This window comes from Megalopta genalis, chromosome 7 (genome assembly GCF_051020955.1).
Source record: "Megalopta genalis isolate 19385.01 chromosome 7, iyMegGena1_principal, whole genome shotgun sequence".
In the NCBI taxonomy this organism is placed as follows: domain Eukaryota; kingdom Metazoa; phylum Arthropoda; class Insecta; order Hymenoptera; family Halictidae; genus Megalopta; species Megalopta genalis.
In genome coordinates this window covers 5,876,771-5,900,952 of record NC_135019.1, presented here as the reverse complement: position 1 = coordinate 5,900,952, position 24,182 = coordinate 5,876,771, and the positions used below count along the sequence as shown (strand labels likewise).

At 39.6% G+C, this 24,182-nt stretch overlaps 1 protein-coding gene across 1 annotated transcript in view; it reads right to left on the bottom strand.

The window, feature by feature from the left end:
- Window positions 1–7,613: 7,613 nt before the first annotated feature.
- Teh1 (tipE homolog 1 phospholipid transfer protein) overlaps window positions 7,614–24,182 on the bottom strand; it is a 146,384-nt gene continuing 129,815 nt past the window's right edge. Inside the window, exons 3-4 of the mRNA XM_033485476.2 lie at window positions 14,180–15,540; window positions 7,614–8,616 (exon numbers count right to left, since the gene is read on the bottom strand). Coding sequence (XP_033341367.1) covers window positions 15,459–15,540 — 82 coding nt within the window. The 3' untranslated portion in view covers window positions 7,614–8,616; window positions 14,180–15,458. The remainder of the gene's footprint in view (window positions 8,617–14,179; window positions 15,541–24,182) is intronic.

Below are 24,182 nucleotides of genomic sequence, written 5' to 3'. Positions count from 1 at the left end.
TGTTCGCCCCCGTTCGTTCCACGGATATACCACGGCGATCCCTTTTCCTTTCCCATTTTTGCGTTTTGTCTAGAATAACGACCTCCAAGTGGCAGGAAAATAAATTGACCGTCGAGAGGTCTACGCTCGTAACGATCGATTAACTTCTCTATCCCATTTTTTCCCCGGCCTCCTTCTATCTATCCTCTTAGCATTCCAATCAGCGGCCTGTATAGTCCGAAAATTGGTGCCCTCCGTCGGCGAAGAGTAACGTTTCACTAGAACCTGTCTCCTATATTTCAATCGCTCTCAACCGAACCGGATCACTTCCTAGAAATTAAACGGATCGACTTTGTTCAAGCGTTCAACACGGTAGTGTATGAAAATTTAAAAAATAAAAAACGCTTGTGGTAGAGAGAAAATTATCTATGATATTATAATTATTATAATATTATGACTAGATCGCGGATTTTTATGCAAAATGGAAATTTTCTGCATGAATTGCAAGCAATTAGAGACTAAATAGCAAGTTCATTATTCCATTAATCCTTTTAATAGATTATAATATTATAATATAATATAATATAGTATAATATAATAAAATATAATAAAATAAAACAATAATATAATATAATAATATAATAATAGTATAATATAATAGACTGACATTTTTAAATTCCGTTAATCATTATAATATTTTAAATTCTAAATAAATCGGCAATCTAATTATGACGTTAATAGTAAACTTGCGAACATAATAATTTGATGATACTGCATTCGCTAACAAAAATTGTATTGCTTCGACGTGCATTAAATATATAATAATACAATAATAATATAATAATAATAATATAATACAATCGAATAGTGATCAATAAATTTAACACAATCAAAGAATACTGACGGTGTACCATAAAATTAAAGACCACGGATTAACAAATAGCGATTTTGGATCTATTGGAAGAACTATCCTAACAAAATATTATAGTGAACATAATCACCGCCGCCCACTGAGCAATAAAATTAAAGAAAATATAATCATCTGTTCTCTCCGTTAATTCCCTTAAGCCGGTTCAACGTTATTGGGCTCTTATTCGAAGAGAATTCACAGATAAAGTAGACATTATTTATGGCAATAAATTAGCGAAAGAATTACGGAATGATCGTAAGCTCGTTCGTGTCCCTCCCGCAACAATAAATTCGTGGACGATGCAATTTGCATTGGCCATGCATAAAATCAACTTCGTAATACTTTAATGCCCGTCTGAATTTCATTGCGCGGACGCGATACAAGCGTCCCGAGTGCTGCCGGCATTTATCTTTTCGGCCGTCCGATCGATGTACACCGTTGCACCAAGATTTTCGGGAGCGCCGGGGATATCGTGACAAAACAGCCTGCAACACCGACTTTCGCCGACCGGTCTCGTTCGACTAACAAACTTCGGATCGGTTCCCTCGGATTGGCTGGCTTTTGTTGAAATTTCGATGCGCTCGACTGTCCTGCTCGGGACAACGTTCTGGCGAAGTTGCCGATCCGATCACGGATGCCCGGTTACTTTCTAAACACGTTCCCGCATATTAATTCATGCGCATCCACGGATGGGAGAACGCGCGCGGCCGAACACATTCTTACGCGGCGGACACCGTAACCGCATATTTCCGGGCGAATATAGCCCCGCGGGGATTCGTTTCCCAAATCGTGACATTCCGGACGCACAGATTTTCGCCGCCATCAATCTTCCGAATACCACGATCTTTCGAAACGACGGTAATTTTTCAGATTTAACTCGACCCCGTCTGCGGGTTCTGGGAACACCGAACCTACCGACAAAATGGCCGTTCGAATACTTTGATTTAATGCTGCTGAAATAATAATAATAATAATAATAATAATAATAATAATAACAGTAATAACAAAAATATAATAGGATGATCAGAATACGGATAATAATAATAATAATAATAACAATAATAATAAGAATAAGAATAGTAAGAATAGTGAGAATAATAACAGTAATAACAAAAGTATAATAGGATGATCAGAATAAGAATAATAATAATAATAATAATAACAATAATAACCAAAAATATAATAGGATAATAAGAATAAGAATAATAAGAATAGTGAGAATAATAACAATAATAACAATAAGAATAATAAGAATAATAAGAATAATAAGAATAATAACAATAATAAGAATAATAAGAATAATAAGAATAATAAGAATAATGAGAATAATAACAATAATTCCAATAATAATAATAGAATTAATACTGATTTGATCAACAGGAGAAAGTCCCTGTGTTAAAATAGTACAACAATATATTGCAAAGGGGCATATTAAAAAAAAAGAGTGAAGAAAGAAAAGAAAAGGGATGACACAATAAAAGAAAAATACAATAGAAAATAAAGTAAGTGAACAAGATATTTAAATAATGCGTGAACGAAGAAAATAAAAGAGAATAACACAGTAAATTTATTAATCCAAGCATACACTATAATAATAATAATAATGGCGAAAATCTTCTTACGAAGCAACACGAGTTAATTATTTTTAGGTTTCGGTAGGATTCGATACGTTTAGTGTTAAAAAAGATTGATCTCGATGAGCTTTTCGAACGAGACATTATTTATCGTCGATCTCAATCTTGCACAGAAGTTATATTTTTCTGAACAATCGCAGCATCGAAACGAAAATACGATCGTGAACAATTTAAGGTTCGAATTCTGAAAATTCTAAAATTTAAGGTTCACTCTGACGAAATTTTCGCGTGCGCGATAATTTGCGCGTCGATTAGCGCAAAACAGTGTGATTAAATCGCAGCTCTCGCTTCTTCGTTTAGAAATTAGAGGAATAAGCGACAAACGACGTGACAGTATCAGAGATTTCTGGTGTTTCATTCGTTCGTGTTTGTCGCGAACGCGAACCCAGGCCAGCGATGGCGAAACGAACAACGGAAGTCTAATCTATGGAACTTTCTGTAACAGCTCGCGCGAGTTTCGAAGTCCTCGCGGCGCTTATGGGGGATGGGAACGGCGAAACGAAAGAGTAGTTAGCACTTTAACGAAAGCAAATATATACTTTGACGGTGCGGTATTATTACAAGCCTGTTCGGGTTTTCCCCGAGACGTCCTCGCGTTAAATTACGCTATCGCGTCCTGACAGCTCGCGAAATTTCTCTCTCTCTCTTCTCCGGGCTCGGCTCATGATTCCATTAATTCGACATTATTCCTGGGGATCGCTTACCCGGGAGATTACGGTGTTACGGGATATACAGGGCGTACCAAAAATGTCTCGCAATCCGAGAATGGGAGGTTCCCGAGGTAATTTGAAGTAAGTTTGTCCTTGGCGAAAATGCGATCCACGGCTTTGTTTACGAGTTATTAACGAAAAAGAGTGACCAATGAGAGGTGAGATATGCTGGCGCGAGGCGGCCGAACCAACGAGCGGAACTGGGCTTCGTGCGCTCATTGGCTCGGCCGCCAAGCGTTAGGCGAGCTCGCCTCTCATTGGTTAGCGTTTTTCGTTGATAATTCGTAAACGAAGCCACGGGTTGCATTTTCGCTAAGGAAAAAGTTACTTCGAATGATCCCAGGAACTTCTCATTTCCGGTTTGCGAGACATTTTTGGGACTCCCAAAAATCCCACCAATGGGATACAATAGGGACCGTGAAACAAAAAGTTGGTACAGTAATCGAAAAATCTGGACTAATTATCAGGAAACGGTAAATCCGTATTTAACCAGTTAAGTGTGTTTGACGACTATATCCGTCATAGAGATGTGGCAGAATTTTGTGTCACGACGATTATATCCGTAATTCGTAAAATTTTGTTACAATTTGATATTTAAATTGTAATTCTGGCGAAAACTAAATTATATTCGTAAACTTTAATATGTTTAAAATGTTTAGAGGTCAAGACGAGAAATGAAACGAACAAATGAAAATTATAAATAATTTGAGTTGGATTCATAACTTCCTGAGAGCTAACTCGTAAGCAGTTAACATTATTTAAATATCTTATTCGCTTACTTTATCTTCTATTGTATCTTCTATTTTATTTTATCATGTGCTTTCTTTTCTTTCTTCACTACTTTTTTTGATATGCCCTTTTGCAACATATTGTTATACTATTGTAACACAGGAACTTTCTTCTGTTGATCAAATAAATATTAATTTTATTATTACTGGAATTATTGTTATTATTGTTATTGTTCTTATTATTCTTATTATTATCAAAACCAAAAAAACAAAAACAAAGTATATTAGATTCTCCACCTGCGCTGATTCCTGGAAAGAGCTTATGTGCGCGCTATCTCATTTCTTCCTTTTTTACTGGTCTTACTTTCGTTGTTTCTTGTTTTCGTGAATATCACACGACAGCAATAGTTTAAATTTTTAACTTCTATAAATATTTGATTTTCTTTTTCTAAATTATATGTTCATGTTGAAAATATAATGTTATTATATTATAATGTCATAAATGTTCATGTTGAGCGACCGTGTAAATATTACTAATAAAATAGTTCATTTTCTAAAATAAAATAAATTTTTTGACCCAATTATTTCAACAGCGCCACTTACTCTGTGCTTGACGACTATACCCATCATCGCTTGATGATCGCGACACACACACTGGTGGGCGCTTTGCAAAGAGATCGCCACAGTTAACTGGTTAAATATCGCAGCGTTTGTCGGGGAAAACTTTTGTTCGATCCGCAACGATTCGAAATCGTTCTCTTTTCTTCAAATTCTATAAATAAGCTGTTAATAGCTCGGTACGAAAAGCTATTATCCCAAGTAATTTTCATACGTTAATGAAATTTCGCGGGGAAACGTGAGCGCAAACAATATGCAAACGATCTCGCGAATCTGCTTTCATTTAATTTGTTTCTGCACTCGACTTGGCTGCACGTGAAATTTAGTTGCTAATTAATACCGCCGCATTATCCGTACGTAAAAGCGTCCGTAAACATCGCGGCAGGTATTCATAAATTGCATTCATTATCCGAGAAGAAGAATTCATAAAGTCGTTTGTTAGCGGAAAATTAAATTTACGTGGCGCGATTGTGTCTCTATAATAATAATAATGTCACTATAATTGACGCTCAGATTGTCCAGAGAAATGGACAATTTGGGAAGAGGAGATGCGATTATTCGAGCCTTGCGGTTCGTTTTCATAGTCACGAGTTGTCGAGAAATATAAAAACGAGCTGCAAGGCTCGAATAATCGTATCTCCTCTTCCCAAACTGTCCATTTTTGTGCGCAATCTGAGCGTCAGTTAGGGAGACATTACTTATTGTATTTGAATCTACATCGACAGTATCGTTTCTTCACTTTTCTAAAGTGTCGGACGGCTGCAACGCGATTTTTTGAGCCCTACATTCTCCTTTAAAATTGCTTTCCATTTCGAGGGAATTATTTCGATTTCAACTTTTCTCTCTACCGGCTGGCAAACTGACAAAATGCAACTTTACTAACAATATATTCCTTCGTACCATGTATCCAACGTCCAAGGATTACAGTATCTGAATTCATTTAACCCTTTGCACTCGAAGCCATTTTAACTGTAAATCTAAATTAATTTGTTCTGACATACGGTATTTCCATTTCATATGATAAAGTGCATTTTATGCATATGAAATTGGGTCTTGGAACACATACAACAGTTAGACTTTTAATAAATATCTATATCTAAACGTTGATAATATACAAATTATCTTGGAACGTGATGTAAGAATTTTTTAGTGGTGCCTCAGAGTCACCACTCGAGTGCAAAGGGTTAATAGTCTTGCCGATTCTATTATAAGTTGTACTCGAATTAAGCAATTTATTCAATAATTATCTATTAATATCAACTTCGTTTTTCTTTCCTCGTAATCACAACAATTGCAATATGTACGCGATCATCGTTCCTTTCTTTATCACGAATTATTATTTCTATCTTTATTACGAATTATTAAAACAATTTAACAGAACAAAGTTGCTGGGCTCCTTGAATTATGCCATACATTATGGCAAAAATGAGTGGATGAAAATTGTGAAAATTTCAACTTCGTTTTTCTTTCCTCGTAATCACAACAATTGCAACGCGTTCGCGACCATCGTTCCTTTCTTTATCGCGAATTATTATTCCTATCTTTATTACGAATTATTAAAACAATTTAACAGAACGAAGTTGCTGGGCTCCTTGTATTATGCTATACATTATGGCAAAAATGAGTGGATGAAAATTGTGAAAATTTCAACTTCGTTTTTCTTTCCTCGTAATCACAACAATTGCAACGCGTTCGCGACCATCGTTCCTTTCTGTATCACGAATTATTATTTCTATCTTTATTACGAATTATTAAAACAATTTAACAGAACGAAGTTGCTGGGCTCCTTGTATTATGCTATACATTATGGCAAAAATGAGTGGATGAAAATTGTGAAAACATAAGAAGAATTTAATGCCATTGTTTCACTATCGTCTAGTTAACAGAATCATTGGAAGAAACAATTGATTTTGATTTCATTTCTGTTTCTCGCAAACGATGTACGCAGTCTAATTATTCCTAAAAAGCAACGATATTAAAATTAAAGATCAAAATGAATGCACATTGCTCGGAACGTACTTGCTTCGCTTTAATTTACGTAATTTAATTTTAATTTACATAATCGTTAACATGCGATTATGAAGCAACGCGTGTGCAAAACTTATGCACCGCGAAGAAGGCGCGAAGTGACGAAAAAACATTTTCGAAATGAAACAGCAACGATCGAGTGATTCTCGCCAGGAAAGCCGAAGGTAAGGAATTATTCCGCGAAGGTCGCCTCTGTTATGAATCCCTCAATTGGCATGTTATATAGCGGAATATTTGGCGCAATTGGGGCATCACGGTTTCGCCCGTCCGCAGCGGCGCATAATAAAGGGACGAATCCTTTTTTTTCGCTTACTCGCTATCGAAAGTTGCGGTATCAACAATCTCGAGCAGAACCGCGAGCTTTCCCAATTCTCTTCGCTCTTGGCAAGCTTCCACACTCCCACGTGTGCCTCTCTCTCTCCCTCCCCCCTCTCTCCCGGTAATATGCAAATGAACATAATCTCTAAAAGGTCGAGCCGGTCGAGACGGTGGAATGTTTCCTATATTTTTCCTCTCTACTTTTTCTGTCTTCCTTCGTTTTTTATCCCCCCCCCCTCCCCCACCCTCCATCGTGTCCCGATGCACCTGGCGACGCGAAAGTGCTGACCGCCGTCCTTAACGGCAATTTTTTCTCGGCGAGTCACGAATTTATTACGTAAGTCGGGGATTCCTGTCGGACGCGGGCCGCGAAGGTCGACGGACCGCGAACGCATTGCGCGAAATTGTTAAGCGAATCGCGAATTGTTCGAGCGAACTTCCTGACTCCGGTTCCGAAGAATCTCCGGCCGGAATGGGAACGCCGCGGCGCTCGAAAATGGGGATCCAGGTGGAAAATGAGAATTCGTGATCAACGGGGAAGCTTTGGAAAATAATTCGCGAACCGGAAAATCGGGGATACATGCGTCGTTTTACGGGAACGAGGCTCGGCGATTGTTTTGAAAGAACGAGCCGGCGATGGTTCGAAAAAACGAAGCGGCGGGAGGTTGAAAAATTCAAGCAGACTGGGTTGTTGGTATTTTTCGTTTTTTCTTTCTTTCTTTTTTTGCAAATTTAGCTTAGGACGCGACCGACGTCGGCTGTTCATTTTGGGAATAACAAATTTCCCAGGGATAGTAGTTCTCGAGGAGAATCGTGGAACGACCGTAATCCTATTTAACAGCCTCTTACGACTCGAGAAAAAATAACTCTTAAGATAATTTTCAATCTACTCTTCGATTCGGTCTTTTTTCGTCCAACTAACTGGGCAGTTATGCAATTAAACTATCGCCGTTTACATTATATCTCTTTCTCGCATTCTCTCTCTTTCTCTCTTGCTCTCGCTCTCTCTTTCTCTCTTTCTCTCTTGCTCTCGCTCTCTCTCTTGCTCTCTTGCTTGCTTTCTTGCTCTTGCTCTCTCTTCCTCTTTTGCCCTCTTGCTCTCGCTCTCTCTTGCTCTCTTGCTCTCGCTCTCTCTCGCTTTCTCTTTCTCTCTTGCTCTCGCTCTCTTGCTCTTGCTCTCGCTCTCTCTTGCTCTCTTTCTCTCTTTCTCTCTTGCTCTCTTGCTCTATTTTGCTCTATCTTGCTGTCTTGCTCTCGCTCTCTTCCGCTCTCTCCTGCTCTCTCGCTCTCTCTCCCTCCCTCTCTCTCCCTCTCTCTCTATCTCCCTCTCTCTCTCTCTCTCTCTCTCTCTCTCTCTCTCTCTCTTTCTCTTAGTCGATAACCTTAATTCTACGTAATAGTTTCAGGACACTGGGTCCTGTTTTCCTGTACTCTGTTCGCAAGGGAACGATCCCTCGATACTCTTTTGTACGCTCCGTCGGGAAGTTAACGTTCGACTCGCTTACGAAGATGCGCCAGTGTCACGACAATGACGATATTTAACGTTATCGGGTCGTAAAATGTAAACTTACGGTTCTCCGTTGGATTATTATCGACGTTTCGTATGAAATAGTCCTAAAGCTCTTATGGAAGACTAAACGCTACCAGTATCGTAGGCCCGTTGAATAGAAAAATAGTGTCCTTCGTAACTCCTGGAAAAGGAAACGAAACGTTTATTTGTCAATGGCCCTTAATCGGTCGCTTCTTTTAGGATCAAACGAGAACCTTCAGGGGGGGATACGTTGCGCACGGAAAGCTCTATGTCATTACCAGCGTGGATATTCGAATCAAGAAAGAACGTTTCACATGTTACCGTCCAATGAAAGAAAATCGACTTGCTTCTAAACTTAGCCAATGAGAAAAAATTTAATTGCTTTTATACTTTGCCGTTCAATGAAAGAAAATTTATTTGCTTCTAAACTTTATCGTCCAATAAAAGAAAATTGACTTGCTTTTAAACTGAGTCATCTAAGGAAAGAAAATTTAATTGCTTTTATACTTTGCCATCCAATGAAAGAAAATTGACTTGCTTCTAAACTTAGCCACCTAATGAAAGAAAATTTAATTGCTTTTATACTTTGCCATCCAATGAAAGAAGATTTACTTGCTTCTAAACTTTATCGTCCAATAAAAGAAAATTGACTTGCTTCTAAACTTAATGAAAGAAAATTTAATTGCTTTTATACTTTGCTATTCAATGAAAGAAAATTTATTTGTTTCTAAACTTTATCGTCCAATAAAAGAAAATTGATTTGCTTTTAAATTGAGTCACCTAATGAAAGAAAATTTAATTGCTTTTATACTTTGCTATCCAATAAAAGAAAATTTACTTGCTTCTAAATTTAGCCACCAAATGAAAGAAAATTTAATTGCTTTTATACTTTGCCATCCAATGAAAGAAAATTGACTTGCTTCTAAATTTTAGCATCAAATGAAAGAAAATTTACTTGCTTCTAAATTTTATCATCAACTGAAAGAAAATTGACTTGCTTCTAAATTTTAGCATCAAATGAAAGAAAATTTACTTGCTTCTAAATTTTATCATCAACTGAAAGAAAATTGACTTGCTTCTAAATTTTAGCATCAAATGAAAGAAAATTTACTTGCTTCTAAATTTTATCATCAACTGAAAGAAAATTGACTTGCTTCTAAATTTTAGCATCAAATGAATGAAAATTTACTTGCTTCTGAACTTCACCGTCAGATCAAACAAAATTTATCAACTTCTAAACTTCATCAACGAACGATAGAAAGTTCATCAACTTTCCGAACGTTCCTTGCGATCGCAATGAAAAATATTCTTCCTTGAGCGGTTCACGTGCACGATAGAAAATGAAGCTACGCTTAAAAGTAACGTGTCAGCCTTCCTCAGAATGAATCGTTTTCGAACCGATAGGCCAGAGTGTTTCTAATCGGGAGAAACTATCCGCGATTTTGTAGGCCGAGGACGAGTTCCATGGAACTACTTTCTTGATTAAGAAAAATGACTCGCGAACGCAAAGCCGGCAGGGTTTGCCTTCGTTCTCGATCGTGGAAAATTATTTTTGAACCATTCGACGGAAAATCGAGTGCGCTTTCCTCAATGCTTTCGTAAATGATCTACCATCGATATCATCGTCGAATTGTGGATCTTCGTGCACATTTGTGCGTACCGTTGCACAGCGAAAGCGTCGAAAGAGCTTAATACCGTTTCGTTAACTTGTTAACATTGTTTTATACCATTTTGCAGCAGGAGCATCGAAAGGATTTCACACTGTTTCGTTGATTTATATTAACTTTATTATCGATATTGACATCTCGTATGAGATCTATTAATGTTAAAAGATCTATTAATATTAGTCAGAAACTTAAAAAATTGCACAGTATTTCATGTGCGAAACAAAGAACAGTTTCATGCATGCGAAAGTACAGAGAATAAAAAAGGAAAAGACGTTGCAATCTTTTTATAAATCTTCGTGAATTAAAATCGCCGAGCAAGGCCAATAATCCAAAGAAAAAATTACCGAAACGAAGAACGAACTCGCAATTGACTGAATTAACTTTCTCGCAATTGATTGACAGACAAATTTAACGCTGCACGAAGATCGACAATCAGACGACTATTAATTCGATTAACACGTTCCGTGCCGAGCTTTTTTTACTCGAATCTTCACACTTTGATATTTTACTAAAACTTGATGTATTACGTGCAATTATTAATTCTCGTACACACAACAACGTAACAAAAACTTATCAACGCCCATTCTTGCGGTGGAAATTGATTCTTCGGTTCTAAATTTCTTGTAAACAATTTGTTCAGTTCACTAAGTAAACATGCAAGCGTGTACAATCGATGGTACACGTGGCACGGAACGTGTTAATAACTAAATCAAGATACTATCGATTCATCCTAGCACGTTGACCGTCGACCGCACACGAGTGACGCTATTCTCGCGTTTAAAAAAAAACCTACTCGAGTGACTCGACAAGAATTGAATTTCAAGTTGCCAGTTTAGCGGGACTCGTCGCCGTGCGAATAGAGCCGTTTCTCCGTATGCCAGGAACGTCCAGGTGGCACTTAGCAACTGGCAAGATCGATTCCCGGGTTACACGTGGAAAATTATTCACTTTTCCGTCGGTGAAAAATGACTTCCGATTGGCGGTACAAAATGCCCGTCCTCGGCGAGAGGGCTGGTTCTCGCCGTTGAATTTCCACGGCCGAGGGAAATATCGGCCGTCGACGGTGCCATTCTCTGCGGGCCTTTTTGCCCGGGCGCGCACAAAAGCCTCCAGGCATCGCCTGGGACTTCGATCAATCCGGCACGGTGCCTTTCGTTGACGAAGTTACATCGTTATGATTCGGTGTTTACACTTGCTTTCGCCTCGGCACCGGCGCGTCCCTCTTAAACGTCACGGGCAACCAACGGCACTCGATTACCGCGTGACATCCGGCTGCTTCGAGACGTCGAACGTAATTGCCCCCCCTCCCCCCGCGGACGTCGCCCGTGACGGGCGCGTTCGTTCGTGCGCCCCATTGTATCGGCGACCATCGTCGCGACCGGCACGCGGTATCTTCGTACGCCGTGCGAGCAGCGCTGGGCGTTAATTCGTGTTTTCAGGTTGATCGATCGAAAAATCGCAGATCCATTTGCGGGATTAATCGCCGGTTTCGGGAAATTAACCATAGATCGTCGGTTCGAGAAATTGATTGTCGTTTGGTCCGCAGTCGGTTTTTTGTGTTATCGAAGACTCGCGCGAAGTGTTGATTGAACGACGAATATTATATAATTACGATGTTATATATTATATAATTACGATGTTATATAGTTCCTATTATATCAAAGTTATTTAATTGATCGAACTAAAATTAGAAAGTTAAAATTCATATATCAACTCTGATATTATATTGTTCCCATTTTATCAAAGTTATTTAATTAATCGAACCAAAATTAGAAAGTTAAAATTCATATATCAACTCCGATATTATATAGTTCCCATTATACCAAAGTTATTTAATTAATCGAACCAAAATTAAAAAGCTAAAATTCATGTATTAACTCCGATATTATATTGTTCCCATCATATCAAAGTTACTTAATTAATCGAATCAGAATTAGAAAGTTAAAATTCATATATCAACTCCGATATTATATAGTTCCCATTATATCAAAGTTATTTAATTGATCGAACCAAAGTTAGAAAGTAAAAATTCACATATCAACTCTGATATTATATTGTTCCCATTTTATCAAAGTTATTTAATTAATCGAACCAAAATTAGAAAGTTAAAATTCATATATCAACTCCGATATTATATAGTTCCCATTATACCAAAGTTATTTAATTAATCGAACCAAAATTAAAAAGCTAAAATTCATGTATTAACTCCGATATTATATTGTTCCCATCATATCAAAGTTACTTAATTAATCGAATCAGAATTAGAAAGTTAAAATTCATATATCAACTCCGATATTATATAGTTCCCATTATATCAAAGTTATTTAATTAATCGAACCAAAATTAAAAAGTTAAAATTCATATATTAACTCCGATATTATATAGTTCCCATTATATCAAAGTTATTTAATTAATCGAACCAAAATTAAAAAGTTAAAATTCATGGGACAGTATGTCCCAAAATTATGGTACTTCCGCGAAATGAAAGGTTCCCGAGATCATTTGAAGTAACTTTTTCCTCAGCGAAATTGCAATCCGCGGCTTCGTTTACGAGTTATTAACGAAAAACAGTGACCAATGAGAGGCGAGCTTGGCTGGCGCGCGGCGGTCGAGCCAACGAGCGCACGGAGCTCGGCTCCGCTCATTGACCCGGTCGCCTAGCGTCGAGCGAACTCGGCCCTCGTTGGTCAGTGTTTTTTCATGAATAATTCGTTAACGATGCCTCGGAGAAAATTTTTGTAAAGGAAAAAGTTGCTTCAAATCACCTCAGGAATCCTTCATTTCTCGGAAATATCATAATTTCAGGACACTCTGTATATATCAACTCCGATATCATATAGTTCCCATTATATCAAAGTTATTCAACTAACCGAACCAAAATTAGAAACTTAAAATTCACTATTCGAAATATTAATTCCGCTGTTTCGAGTTCTACAAAATTCTAGCAACATTCGATTCGTTCCATACCTTACGACACGAATGAGTTCCAAAAGCTGTTTAAAAATCAGCGTCACCCGCAAGCGATTCACCTTTTAACAAGATTGTTCTTCTCGAGTACTCAGTTTTCCGTGTCGCGGATGATTCAGCGCGAAAACTTAGACAGTCCGTAAAATCCATGCTTTCGCGTCGAAGTCTTCAATTCCAATTCGCAAAGAGTATCAGCAATTAACCGTGTATTCTATTGCGCGACCGATGGTTACGATCGAAGCCCGCAAAATCGCCGATCGCCGTCGCCGATCGAAGCAGAACGACGATCGTTCGCCGACGATTCGAGTGAAAAGCTCGAGCCTCTGCCCAACGCTGCGTGCAAGACGTACCTGTGTACCAGAAAGATCGCGTCGCTGATCTTGAAAATTTCGTGCCCCAGTCGCCTCTGGTCCGCGCGAACGCTTCGTCGGCAGCTTTGCCCTCGTCGCAGATCGCGAGGAATTTATCGTCCGTCGATGGTCCGCTGTTCGCGATCGCGATTTCGGGACCTGCCGACGCGCCTCGCGGGCAGTTCCGGACAGTTCGCCTGCCCGGGCGTCGCTTAGCCGAGGAAAAGATCGAAGACAAAGGCCCCGAGAGCGGGGGCCGAAGTTCGGCGACGATGAAACTCGGCGATGAAATTCGGCGATGAAATTCCGGCGGAGAAACCCGGTATCCGTTGTTTCGAGGATGGCGCGCGGTGCGCGCGGGGTTGCAAATGAATTATGGAGGCTAGTTGGCACCCGGGGGATAAGCTAAAATGGCAACTATCAGGGAAAGTTTCGCGCGACGCTGTAATTCCGCGGGGGAAGGTCGACGAAAGGAGGTCATCGGCTGCCGGCAATATTTCCTGCGCGAGCTTTTGCAATTTGAGTCGCGCGAGGGACGAGCGCCGCCGAGCAACTTTCGCTTCATTTGCTTCGGGGATTCAACTTCGAAACGACGACGACGACGACGCCGCCGCCGCGTCTTATTCTCTCGCGAGATCGGAGCTTTTTCAAGCGAGGCGGGCCGCGAGCGGAGCCGGAACCCGGCGAAACCGCGATCGAGGGCCGCGGATTCAACGGGGAAATTGGCGCGGCGACTTACTTTAAACTTAAGCGGATGGATCCTCGAGACCTGCGGTTGCTTCCTCGACGGAACCGTTTGCCGCGAGTCCAAGCGCAATTTCCAGCGGCTCCGTTAAGACTACTTTTTTAGGCCATCCTCGATAATAATTGTTCAGCAGGCGATTGTCTGTGCCCGTCCATCTGCCTTCCGAACGATTTCCGAGCCGCGCTCTCGAGACTTCGGGCTCTCCTAAGCAAGCTGAATAATAGCTCTACCGCGAAGAAAAGGGGAAAATATTAACAAAAGTTTCCTCGGAAGTCGTCGTCGAATGCGCTGCTTCCGTCGCGGTTCCCAGTGATTTTCTCAAGACGTCTCTTTGGGCGCGCGATCGCTCCTTGCTCGCCAGCGATCGCTTCGGAGACGACTGATCTCTTCTTCTTCGCTTCGCCGACGATCCAAAGCGCGGCTCCAACGCTTCGAGACGACTTTCAAGGCTCTGCTAAGCGCGACAGCTACCGCGGAGGGGCGGAGGGGAAGCAGCCCCGAACAGAAGTTTCTTCGTCGCGAGCGACGTTCCACCGTCAGGAGTCGCGATTGTCCCGGCTCGTGCCGCTCGCAGACCAATTACAGGCGATTCGAGCTGCCGGCGTTGTAACGTGGAACACGCGTTCCCGGCGCCGGAATAAGACAGCGGAGGAGGAACAAATAATGTCGGCCGCAAATCAGATTCAGCTAAAGCACACCCGTGCCGCACAACATCTTGCGGTCACGCAATGAATCAATGGGGGAAGGTCGCCCCGACGCGAGGCCGCGGTGCTCGCAAACTTACGTTCCCTTCCGACGATCTTCCCGTGTACACGCGGAGCAGGAACTTTTTCTCGAGCTCGACGGATCGTTCCCTTTCGTCTTTCTGCTTCTCTGTGCGAGCGGTACCTCTGTGCACCGATCAGCGTCCTGCTCCCCGAAACGCTGTCGGTTTATACGTGTTTACGTGTGTGTCTGTGTGTGTATGTGTGTACGCGTTGTGTGTGTGTACACGCGTGTGTCTGCTGCGGGGGGAAGTCGCGCGTATCTCACTGTTTGACCCACCGTCGCGACGCGGTCTGTGGGTGTGTCTCCGACGATTGCGACGGGGGTGTGGCTGGGTTTCGGTTCTGTGTCCGCGTACAAGGTGCGATGGCTTCGAGATGGGAGATGGTTGTTGGTTTGGGGGACGATAGAAACGGCCGAGGGCGGGAGAGAACTGGAACAAAGTGGATAAGGCCTAGAAGTCGGACTGCGACGTGGCCAGGGCACTCTCAGCCGTTTCCTCGCGTCGTCATAACGGCCTCGTTACTTCGCCGCACTCGCAGTGCATCGGATGACCCCGACGATCCACGCGATTGCTTATCGAGTGGTCGCTGAAACAGAAAAAGAAGTTTCCTCGGTTAGAATGCTGTACCTTGGAGCGAGATCGTGGGTTAGCCTCTTCGTGGGTCACGTTCGCTTTCTCGCAGCGAACTTGCTTTTTGTGGTCTTTATGTCAATTAAGGCCAACCCGGTTGGCTGTGTTTGACGAATATAGTCGTCATGGAGAAATGTCAGTATTTTGTTGTCATGACGAGTATACTCGTCATGGAGAAGTGTGAATATTTTGTGTCAAGACGAGTATACTCGTCGTGAAGAAGTGACAGTATTTTCTGTCAAGACGAGTATACTCGTCGTGGAAAAGTGACGGTATTTTGTGTCATGACGAGTATACTTGTCGTGAAGAAGTGACAGTATTTTCCATCAAAACGAGTATACTTGTCGCAGAGAAGTCGCAGCATTTTTTATCATGACGAATATACTCGTCGTAGAGAAGTGACAGTATTTTTTATCAAGGCGAGCATACTCATCATGGAGAAATCGCAGTATTTTTTGTCATGACGAGTACACTCGTCGTGGAGAAGTCGCAGTATTTTGTGTCAAGACGAGTATACTCGTCGTGGAGAAGTGACAGTAATTTTTGTCATGACGAGTATACCCGTCGTACGATTTTGAAATTAAAAATGTGTAAAATTAAGAATCTGATATTAATGTAACATTAAGAATGTGATATTACCATAAAATTAAGAACGTGATATGAATGTAAAATTAAGAATGCGATATTAATGTAAAATTAAGAATGTGATTCCATGTTACAATTAAAAATGTACTATTTAACGGATAATTCTCGAACAATCCTGAACAAAATGAAAATAATTTACCCAATAAAATCAAAATGGACAACGCAAGCCGCGCGATAACTCGCAACTCATTCAACGTCGTCGCATTGTGCTTAAACCTGCTCGAAAAATTGATCTCGAAATCCGAGCGAACGATCGGCAATTTCGGCGCGAGTCTCGGAGCGTTAATCAGGCGAACGAGAGAGCGATTAGCTGTAACGTTCCCGCGCCACCGAACAATGGCGATGATCTCGCGTATCGACGAGCATAAAATTCGAAGGCTAAGCCCCGGAGACGACAGCGCCGCCGCTGCCGGTAGGTCGCAAGTCGCGAACGTCCCCCGGATCCTAGAAAGATGAAATTCCGGGAACAATGCGATCCACTCGTACGAAATGCAAATAATACTCCTCTCGCCGTCGACAGTCGTGTCTTATAAAAGGCAACGGCGAACAATACGTCAGGCTCTCCCCGGCTCATACTTCAAAGGAATCAATTTCTGCGAACAATGCCGCCGCGAAACGGGAATAATTTTCTATGCCGCGGTCCTATGGATAGTCTCGACGGTGCTCACAATGCCGTCGGAGTCGGGGACCGTGCCCGAAATTAACTTTCCGCCGGCTCGGTGTCTCGGCCCGGCCCGGCCCGGCCCGGCACGGCCGGTGCCAGCCCTCTCCGGAATTCCTGTCAATCCATTCAAACCGGCTCAAAAATGCTTTAACCCAAATTTCGCGGATCGGTCCTACTGATTACGCCCCCCGGCCAAAGAATAGAGGCGAGCCGAACACCCCTGGGGGGACCGCGAAACGGTCCATTGTCGGAGCCAGGAACTGGCGGCCGGTCACGTGACCCGGCTCACCACGAATTAATGATGGCGAAGTTCAATATGTACACACCCGCGACGAGCTCGTTACCATCGTTGCCGGTGCTGGCTATAGGGTATAGTTTCGTATATTGGAGCGCTTAAGAATGCAACTTTGAGTGGTCCTTTGTTGTAACTAGACTGCGGATTTTTATGCAAATTCTTATTTTTATATGTCAGTTTACGAAAATCGGAATTAAAGAGAAGCTTCCTCCGATGGCTAGAAGATTACTCATTGTAAGAAGAAAATTAAGATGCTACTAGATATTGTCGATTTATAAAGTTTCTTGCATTTTAAAAATCAGAGCGTTGCCATAAGTGCATTAAGATACGCAGTATAGTTGGAAGGTTTAATGATTTTCTTAATATTCTTTTGGACTCATGTTTGCGTTATTTTTAAGTTCAACAGCTAAGATTAAGTTTGACAGTTAAGGTTAAGTTCAAGTTTAAGTTTAAGTTTAACAGTTAAGGTTAAGTTCAACTCTAAGTTTAAGTTTAAGTTTAAGTTTAAGTTTAAGTTTAAGTTTAAGTTTAAGTTTAAGTTGAACAGTTAAATTTAAGTTTAAGTTTAAGTTGAACAGTTAAATTTAAGTTTAAGTTTAAATTTAACAGTTAAGTTCAAGTTCAAGTTCAAGTTTAAGTTTAACAGTTTAAGTTCAAGTTTAAGTTTAAATTTAACAGTTCAAGTTCAAGTTCAAGTTTAAGTTTAAGTTCAAGTTTAAGTTTAAATTTAACAGTTCAAGTTCAAGTTCAAGTTTAAGTTTAAGTTTAAGTTTAAGTTTAACAGTTTAAGTTCAAGGTTAAGTTTAAATTTAACAGTTTAAGTTCAAGTTTAAGTTTAAGTTTAAGTCTAAGTATAACAGTTTAAGTTTAATTTAAGTTCAAGTTTAACACTTAAGTTTAAGTTTAACCATTTTAATGATTTCATTTTCGAACATTTTTATACATATTTCGCTGTTATATATTTTCGACTAGAAAACAAAAGCCTTGGACGAACGATGTTCAACCATATGCACGCTACTTCGAAGGATTTGTACGAAATCTTTATCTTCGCAAAACTTGCGAAAAATATTCGATACGTGTTTCGTTTCGTCGACCAAAGTCTTCGTCGACTAACATCCCTTTAAGTTCGGAATAAAAAGTTTAAAGTTTACGGAATGTTTTCACCCTTCCCGCATGGACGATGCGACGCGCAAAGCTCGTCGTTCGTCATCTGCGATATTGCGTTTCAATCTGACACGTTTAACGATAATTCTGAAACAACGAAATGCAATCGTGTTCGAAACCGAAACCTTTTAACATTAAAATTTACATTTTATCGATCTTTGAACGAAAGCTGTACTTCACATTATACCCGACCAAACATGTTCCTCATTATTGCGCCGCGAGACAGCTGGAAAAAATCGTAGACCAACTTTCGTGATACCGTTATAAAGAGGAAACTTCGATCTTCAAATCCATGGCCAATTGAATCCCGAAAAAAATTCTCCGCTGTTTTTACACGCATCTCAATTAGTATCATTTTCGAGGGTGAATCACGCCATCGATTCTCCTTCTTCCTGCGACGCACACAATATTCGAAAGAAAAATCACCAACGTATTTCGAAAGTAGAAGCTCAGAGCTTTAAAACGAGCCCAAGTAGAACGTCGCACGATTCGTTTTCGCTAAACGCCGACGGTATAAACATCGACAAATGTTTCACGGGTCTGACCGCGATCGAATCGACGAACGCTTGTTCGAGATTTTCGCGAGCCGGATCGGCGATCGGCAGCCGGTCGCTTGCAGTATGCCGGTCCGCTTGCAGTTCTTAAGAGTATTGCATATTCATATCCGAGCGTTTCATCGCGATAAGACGTTGAACGGGAGCTTTTGTGCGCGGCGGATCCGCACGCCGCGGTAGGATTTTATAATACCGCGAAAAGGGAAGAAAAAAAAATGATCGCGGCGGGGGGGAGCGGAGGAGTCGGCGGGAAACGAGGCTGGGAACACAAGATAGAGAAACAGCCGGAGCAGAGGGATTCATCGGCGGCACTGTTAAAAATTCTGAATATGATGTTACCATGACCTACATTGATGCGCCGCGCGCCGCTGAAAAGAACAGCAAATACAGGCCGGGCCATTGTTAGCGGTTTGCAGACCGATTTTATCAGACGGGGAGCGACGATGCCTGTGCACAGTAGTTACGACATGATAATGGTCAGACAACGGTATCGCCGAGTTGCGTGCCGGCCGTTCGTTCTAGAGCGTTCTCGGAAATTTTTAAGTTATTTACTCGTCCATGTCCGCGCGTGTCCCGCAACGTTTCCGCGAGAACTCGCACGCTCGAAGCCTTCCGCAATGTTTTCATTCCGCTTCCAGAGTTTCTAATTTCGGCTCCGCCGTGACCGCCGCGTGCCGCTCATAATCTTGCCGCGAGATCCGTCGTTTTGCTCCAGCTATTCGTCGTCGTGCGACGATCGCAGAGCTCGTCGAATATTATATATATATTATATATAATATTATATTATATATTATAATATTATATTATATATATACCTCGAATATTATATATATATATAATATTATATATATATAATAATATATATTATATATTATTATATATTATTATATACTATTATATATATATATATATATATATATATATATATATATATATATATATATTATATAATATATATTTATTAAATCAGGTCTCTTTACAAGATTTTATTTTTATCATAGAGATCGACACCGACAGGTTTAACGTTATATAATAATAATATATTATATATATAATATAACGATTATTATATAACGTTAAACCTGCCGGTGTCGATTTCTATTATAAAAATAAAATCTTGTAAAAAGACCTGATTTAACACGTTCGTCGCCCAGCAAGAATCGGTCGAGTTCCTCGCGGGCCACAAATCCTATGTATATTTTTAATACTTTTCGTTTGTATGTTTTATATTCGCCGGTGCTTATTCCATTAAATTCGTATATGTTACAAATAGGATTTTTATAAATTACCTGTAAAATCCTATTTAACTAGACGAAAAAGAGCGTCACCCACTTTTTTAGATTTCATCTATTCATCTTAAAATAAACATAAAATTCGCAACTATTCTTATTATTATATTCTATATTCTATATTATATTCTATATTTCATTATTATATTCTATTAGCAACGATCCAATGCTCTCAAATGGAAACAATTATGAAGTGAAGAATACGAAAGAATCGATATTAAAATTCTTTGACACCGCTGTACTGCCAGCTTAAATTCTTCCTAATAAATTCCCCATAATTTTCCTTCAACCGGTAAACAAAAATGGATAATCTGGGAAGAGGAGATACGAATGTTCGAGCCTTGTGCTTCGTTTTTATAATCGTCGACAATGGGCAGCTATAAAAATAAGCCGCGCGGCTCGACCAATCGTATCATCTCTTCCCAAAAATTGTCCATTTTTGTTTACAAGCTGAAGGAAAATTCGGGAGAATTTGCTACGACTCCATGAATATTCCTTGTACGAAAAGAAAATCAATAAAAATTTCATTATCGGGAATGTAAATATATCCCCTTGCATTTGATGCAAATAATTTAATGCGATAAATTTCTGTTTCACGTTTCTGTTTATTGGCCGTGCCGTATTTAATATATATATTAAAAAAAGGCCAAGTAGAATTACGAAAGGAACGTGTAATTAGGAAAGTAGAACAGAAAAAGAGCAGCAGGAAACGCGGACAAGTGTCGACCACTGATTAAACCGTTCCCCGGGTCGAATAATTCTCAAGCGAACGAATGTTTTTCAGATTCTTTCACACACACACACACACACACACACACACACACACACACACACACACACGATTCGTCGGTTCCGCCGGCGGCGAAGTATGACGCTAGGCTGTACGTGCAAAACTTTTGCCATAGTTCGATCCAACTAGCGTTTAGAATGAATCGTTTTAAACCGGCAAGTAGTATATGAGGTCGACCGTATATGGCCAGTAGTCACGGCTGTTTATGATCAGACCGCGCGCATACACCTCGATACCATTAAATCGATAACGAGGGTCATGGCCATGTCAATTCCCTCTATATCTGTTATTAAATCGTGTAAACTCGTCTCGGCCCGGGATTTTCGTAGACTATCGCGACGGAATACCATTCTTCGTGAATTCATAAATAAAGATAACTGATAAATTCGATGCGTGTATCGGCTACCGAGATCGAGACCGTGTCGATCGAATACACATACGGTAATAACTTATTTTTATAACAATGTAAACACCTTCGCGTATATATATAGAATCGGCCTAAAAATATTCTAAATATCTTGAAATTTCAGAATATGTTTTTGTTTGCGCTGAAATTATAATTTAAACGGCTACTTTTAATTTAATAAATCATTATTTTAATAAATAATTCAATTTATATCGCTGTTTTTTACGCGCGACGAGTGTACTCGTCGCGACACAAAATGTGTACAGTAATGTCTCCCAATGTAAACACCTTCGCGTAGAGAATCGGCCAAAACATATTCTGAACATCTTGAAATTTCAGAATATGTTTCTGTTTGCGTTAAAATTACAATTTAAATAGCTACTTTTAATTTAATCAATTATTATTTTAATAAATAATTCAATTTAAATCGCTACTTTTTATGCGCGACGAGTATACTCGTCGCAAACACAAAATATGTATAGTAATGTCTCCCTAATTTACGTTCAGATTGTGGAGAAAAATTGACAATTTGGGAAGAGGAGATACGATTAATTTGAATGCTGCGCCTTGCTCTTATAATTACTGATTCTCAACAACTATAAAAACGAGTTCGAGAAAAATGGACAATTTGGGAAGAGGAGATACGATTAATTTGAGTGCTGCGTCTTGCTCTTATAATTACCGATTCTCAATAACTATAAAAACGAGTTCGAGAAAAATTGAAAATTTGGGAAGAGGAGATACGATTAATTTGAGTGTTGCGCCTTGGTCTTATAATTACCGATTCTCAACAACTATAAAAACGAGTTCTAGAAAAATGGACAATTTGGGAAGAGGAGATACGATTAATTTGAGTGCTGCGCCTTGCTCTTATAATTACCGATTCTCAATAACTATAAAAACGAGTTCGAGAAAAATTGAAAATTTGGGAAGAGGAAATACGATTAATTTGAGTGTTGCGCCTTGGTCTTATAATTACCGATTCTCAACAACTATAAAAACGAGTTCGAGAAAAATGGACAATTTGGGAAGAGGAGATACGATTAATTCGAGTGCTGCGCCTTGCTCTTATAATTACCGATTCTCAATAACTATAAAAACGAGTTCGAGAAAAATTGAAAATTTGGGAAGAGGAGATACGATTAATTTGAGTGTTGCGCCTTGCTCTTATAATTACCGATTCTCAACAACTATAAAAACGAGTTCTAGAAAAATGGACAATTTGGGAAGAGGAGATACGATTATTCGAGCCTTGCGGTTTATTTTTATAGTTATAAATTGTCCACAATTATAAAAACGAGACGCAAGGCTCGAATAATCGTATCCCCTCTTCCAAAATTATCCATTTTTGTGGACAATCAGAGAGAGCGTCAATTAGAGAGACATTATACAGTAATGTCAGATTGTGGAGAAAAATGGACAATTTGGGAAGAGGAGATACGATTATTCGAGCCTTGCGGTTTATTTTTATAGTTATAAGTTGTCCACAATTATAAAAATGAGCCGCAATTTTTCTCCACAATCTGAGCGTCAATTAGAGAGACATTACTGTATATCGAACATTGCGTTCGGGCAGTTGTCCGGCATTATTGTATTAAAATTGATATATCATCGGGCACCGAATACGATCGGTATAGAAAGTGAGATGGAAATTGCGGCACTTGGCGAGCCCCGTGGAAATCCAGCATGACCTATTAATGGTTAATAATCGATCTGCTTGAACAGAAATTCCATTAGCGTCGGGATGCGGAAGCAATTTTAGTGGCGCACTGTGAACCGGCCGGCCGGTTCTGTTAATTTAAATTTTTATAGCGTCGCGGTGAAACATAAAGTTGAACGGCGAAGCGTGTTGTTGTTTAAATTATGATTCGTGCCGCGGTACCGCGACGCTATAAAAGTGTTCCCGTCGACCGGGAACCGTATTAATAGCGTTCGCGCTAATTGCGGTGCATCGAACAGGATTTTCCATTATGCGAGTTTCGCATAATAATATTCAGAGTTATTCCCGCCGTGCTCAACAAATGATTCATTTAACAATCGAAACTGGTGACGTGCAGGTAAACGTCGCGTTTGAATTTTAAAGAACTATTAAATGACCGGTAGGTAAAGCGTTAATTTATAATAATTGCTCGCCGTTCAATGCGTGGGTATGATAAACGTTTTACGCAATAGCTCATGTTTGTGCTGTTTTATGCATTTCTTGGTCGGAATGTGTAACGGTTGGATCGTTACTTTTATTTTAATTATTAATATGAATTATTTTAATCTTAATTTTATTTTATTCTATTGTAATTTTTGTTTCTATTCGAAAGATTCTTTAATCGGAAGGGGAATAATATTACTATTTCTATATAGAAAATTTTTCGTTTCATTCTGCTTATGCGTTTCCATAAAAATTCCTTTTTTCTTTTCACATTCATTCACAGTTACAGTGATTAATCATTTGTAGACTCTAAATCAATTCTTAAAAAAGAATTAATATTCGTTTCAAAAGACAATTTATATTTAATGTGACTACATTTATTTGAAGGTTTGAATATCGACGAGAGGAGACCTAGAATTTTATTCAGACTCAAAAGAATGGAATAATAATCATACTGGATGTATTATTAATAGAAATCTCCATCACGAGTCAGACTTGTCCATGTACGGCAACGGGTTAAAGGCAGTAAATACTTTTAGGATAATATTATTCGATATAGCAAAAGTCTCGGCATCAAATGTACAAATAAAATAAATAATGAGATATAAATAAAATAGAAATCAAATAGAAATCAAATAAATAATGAAT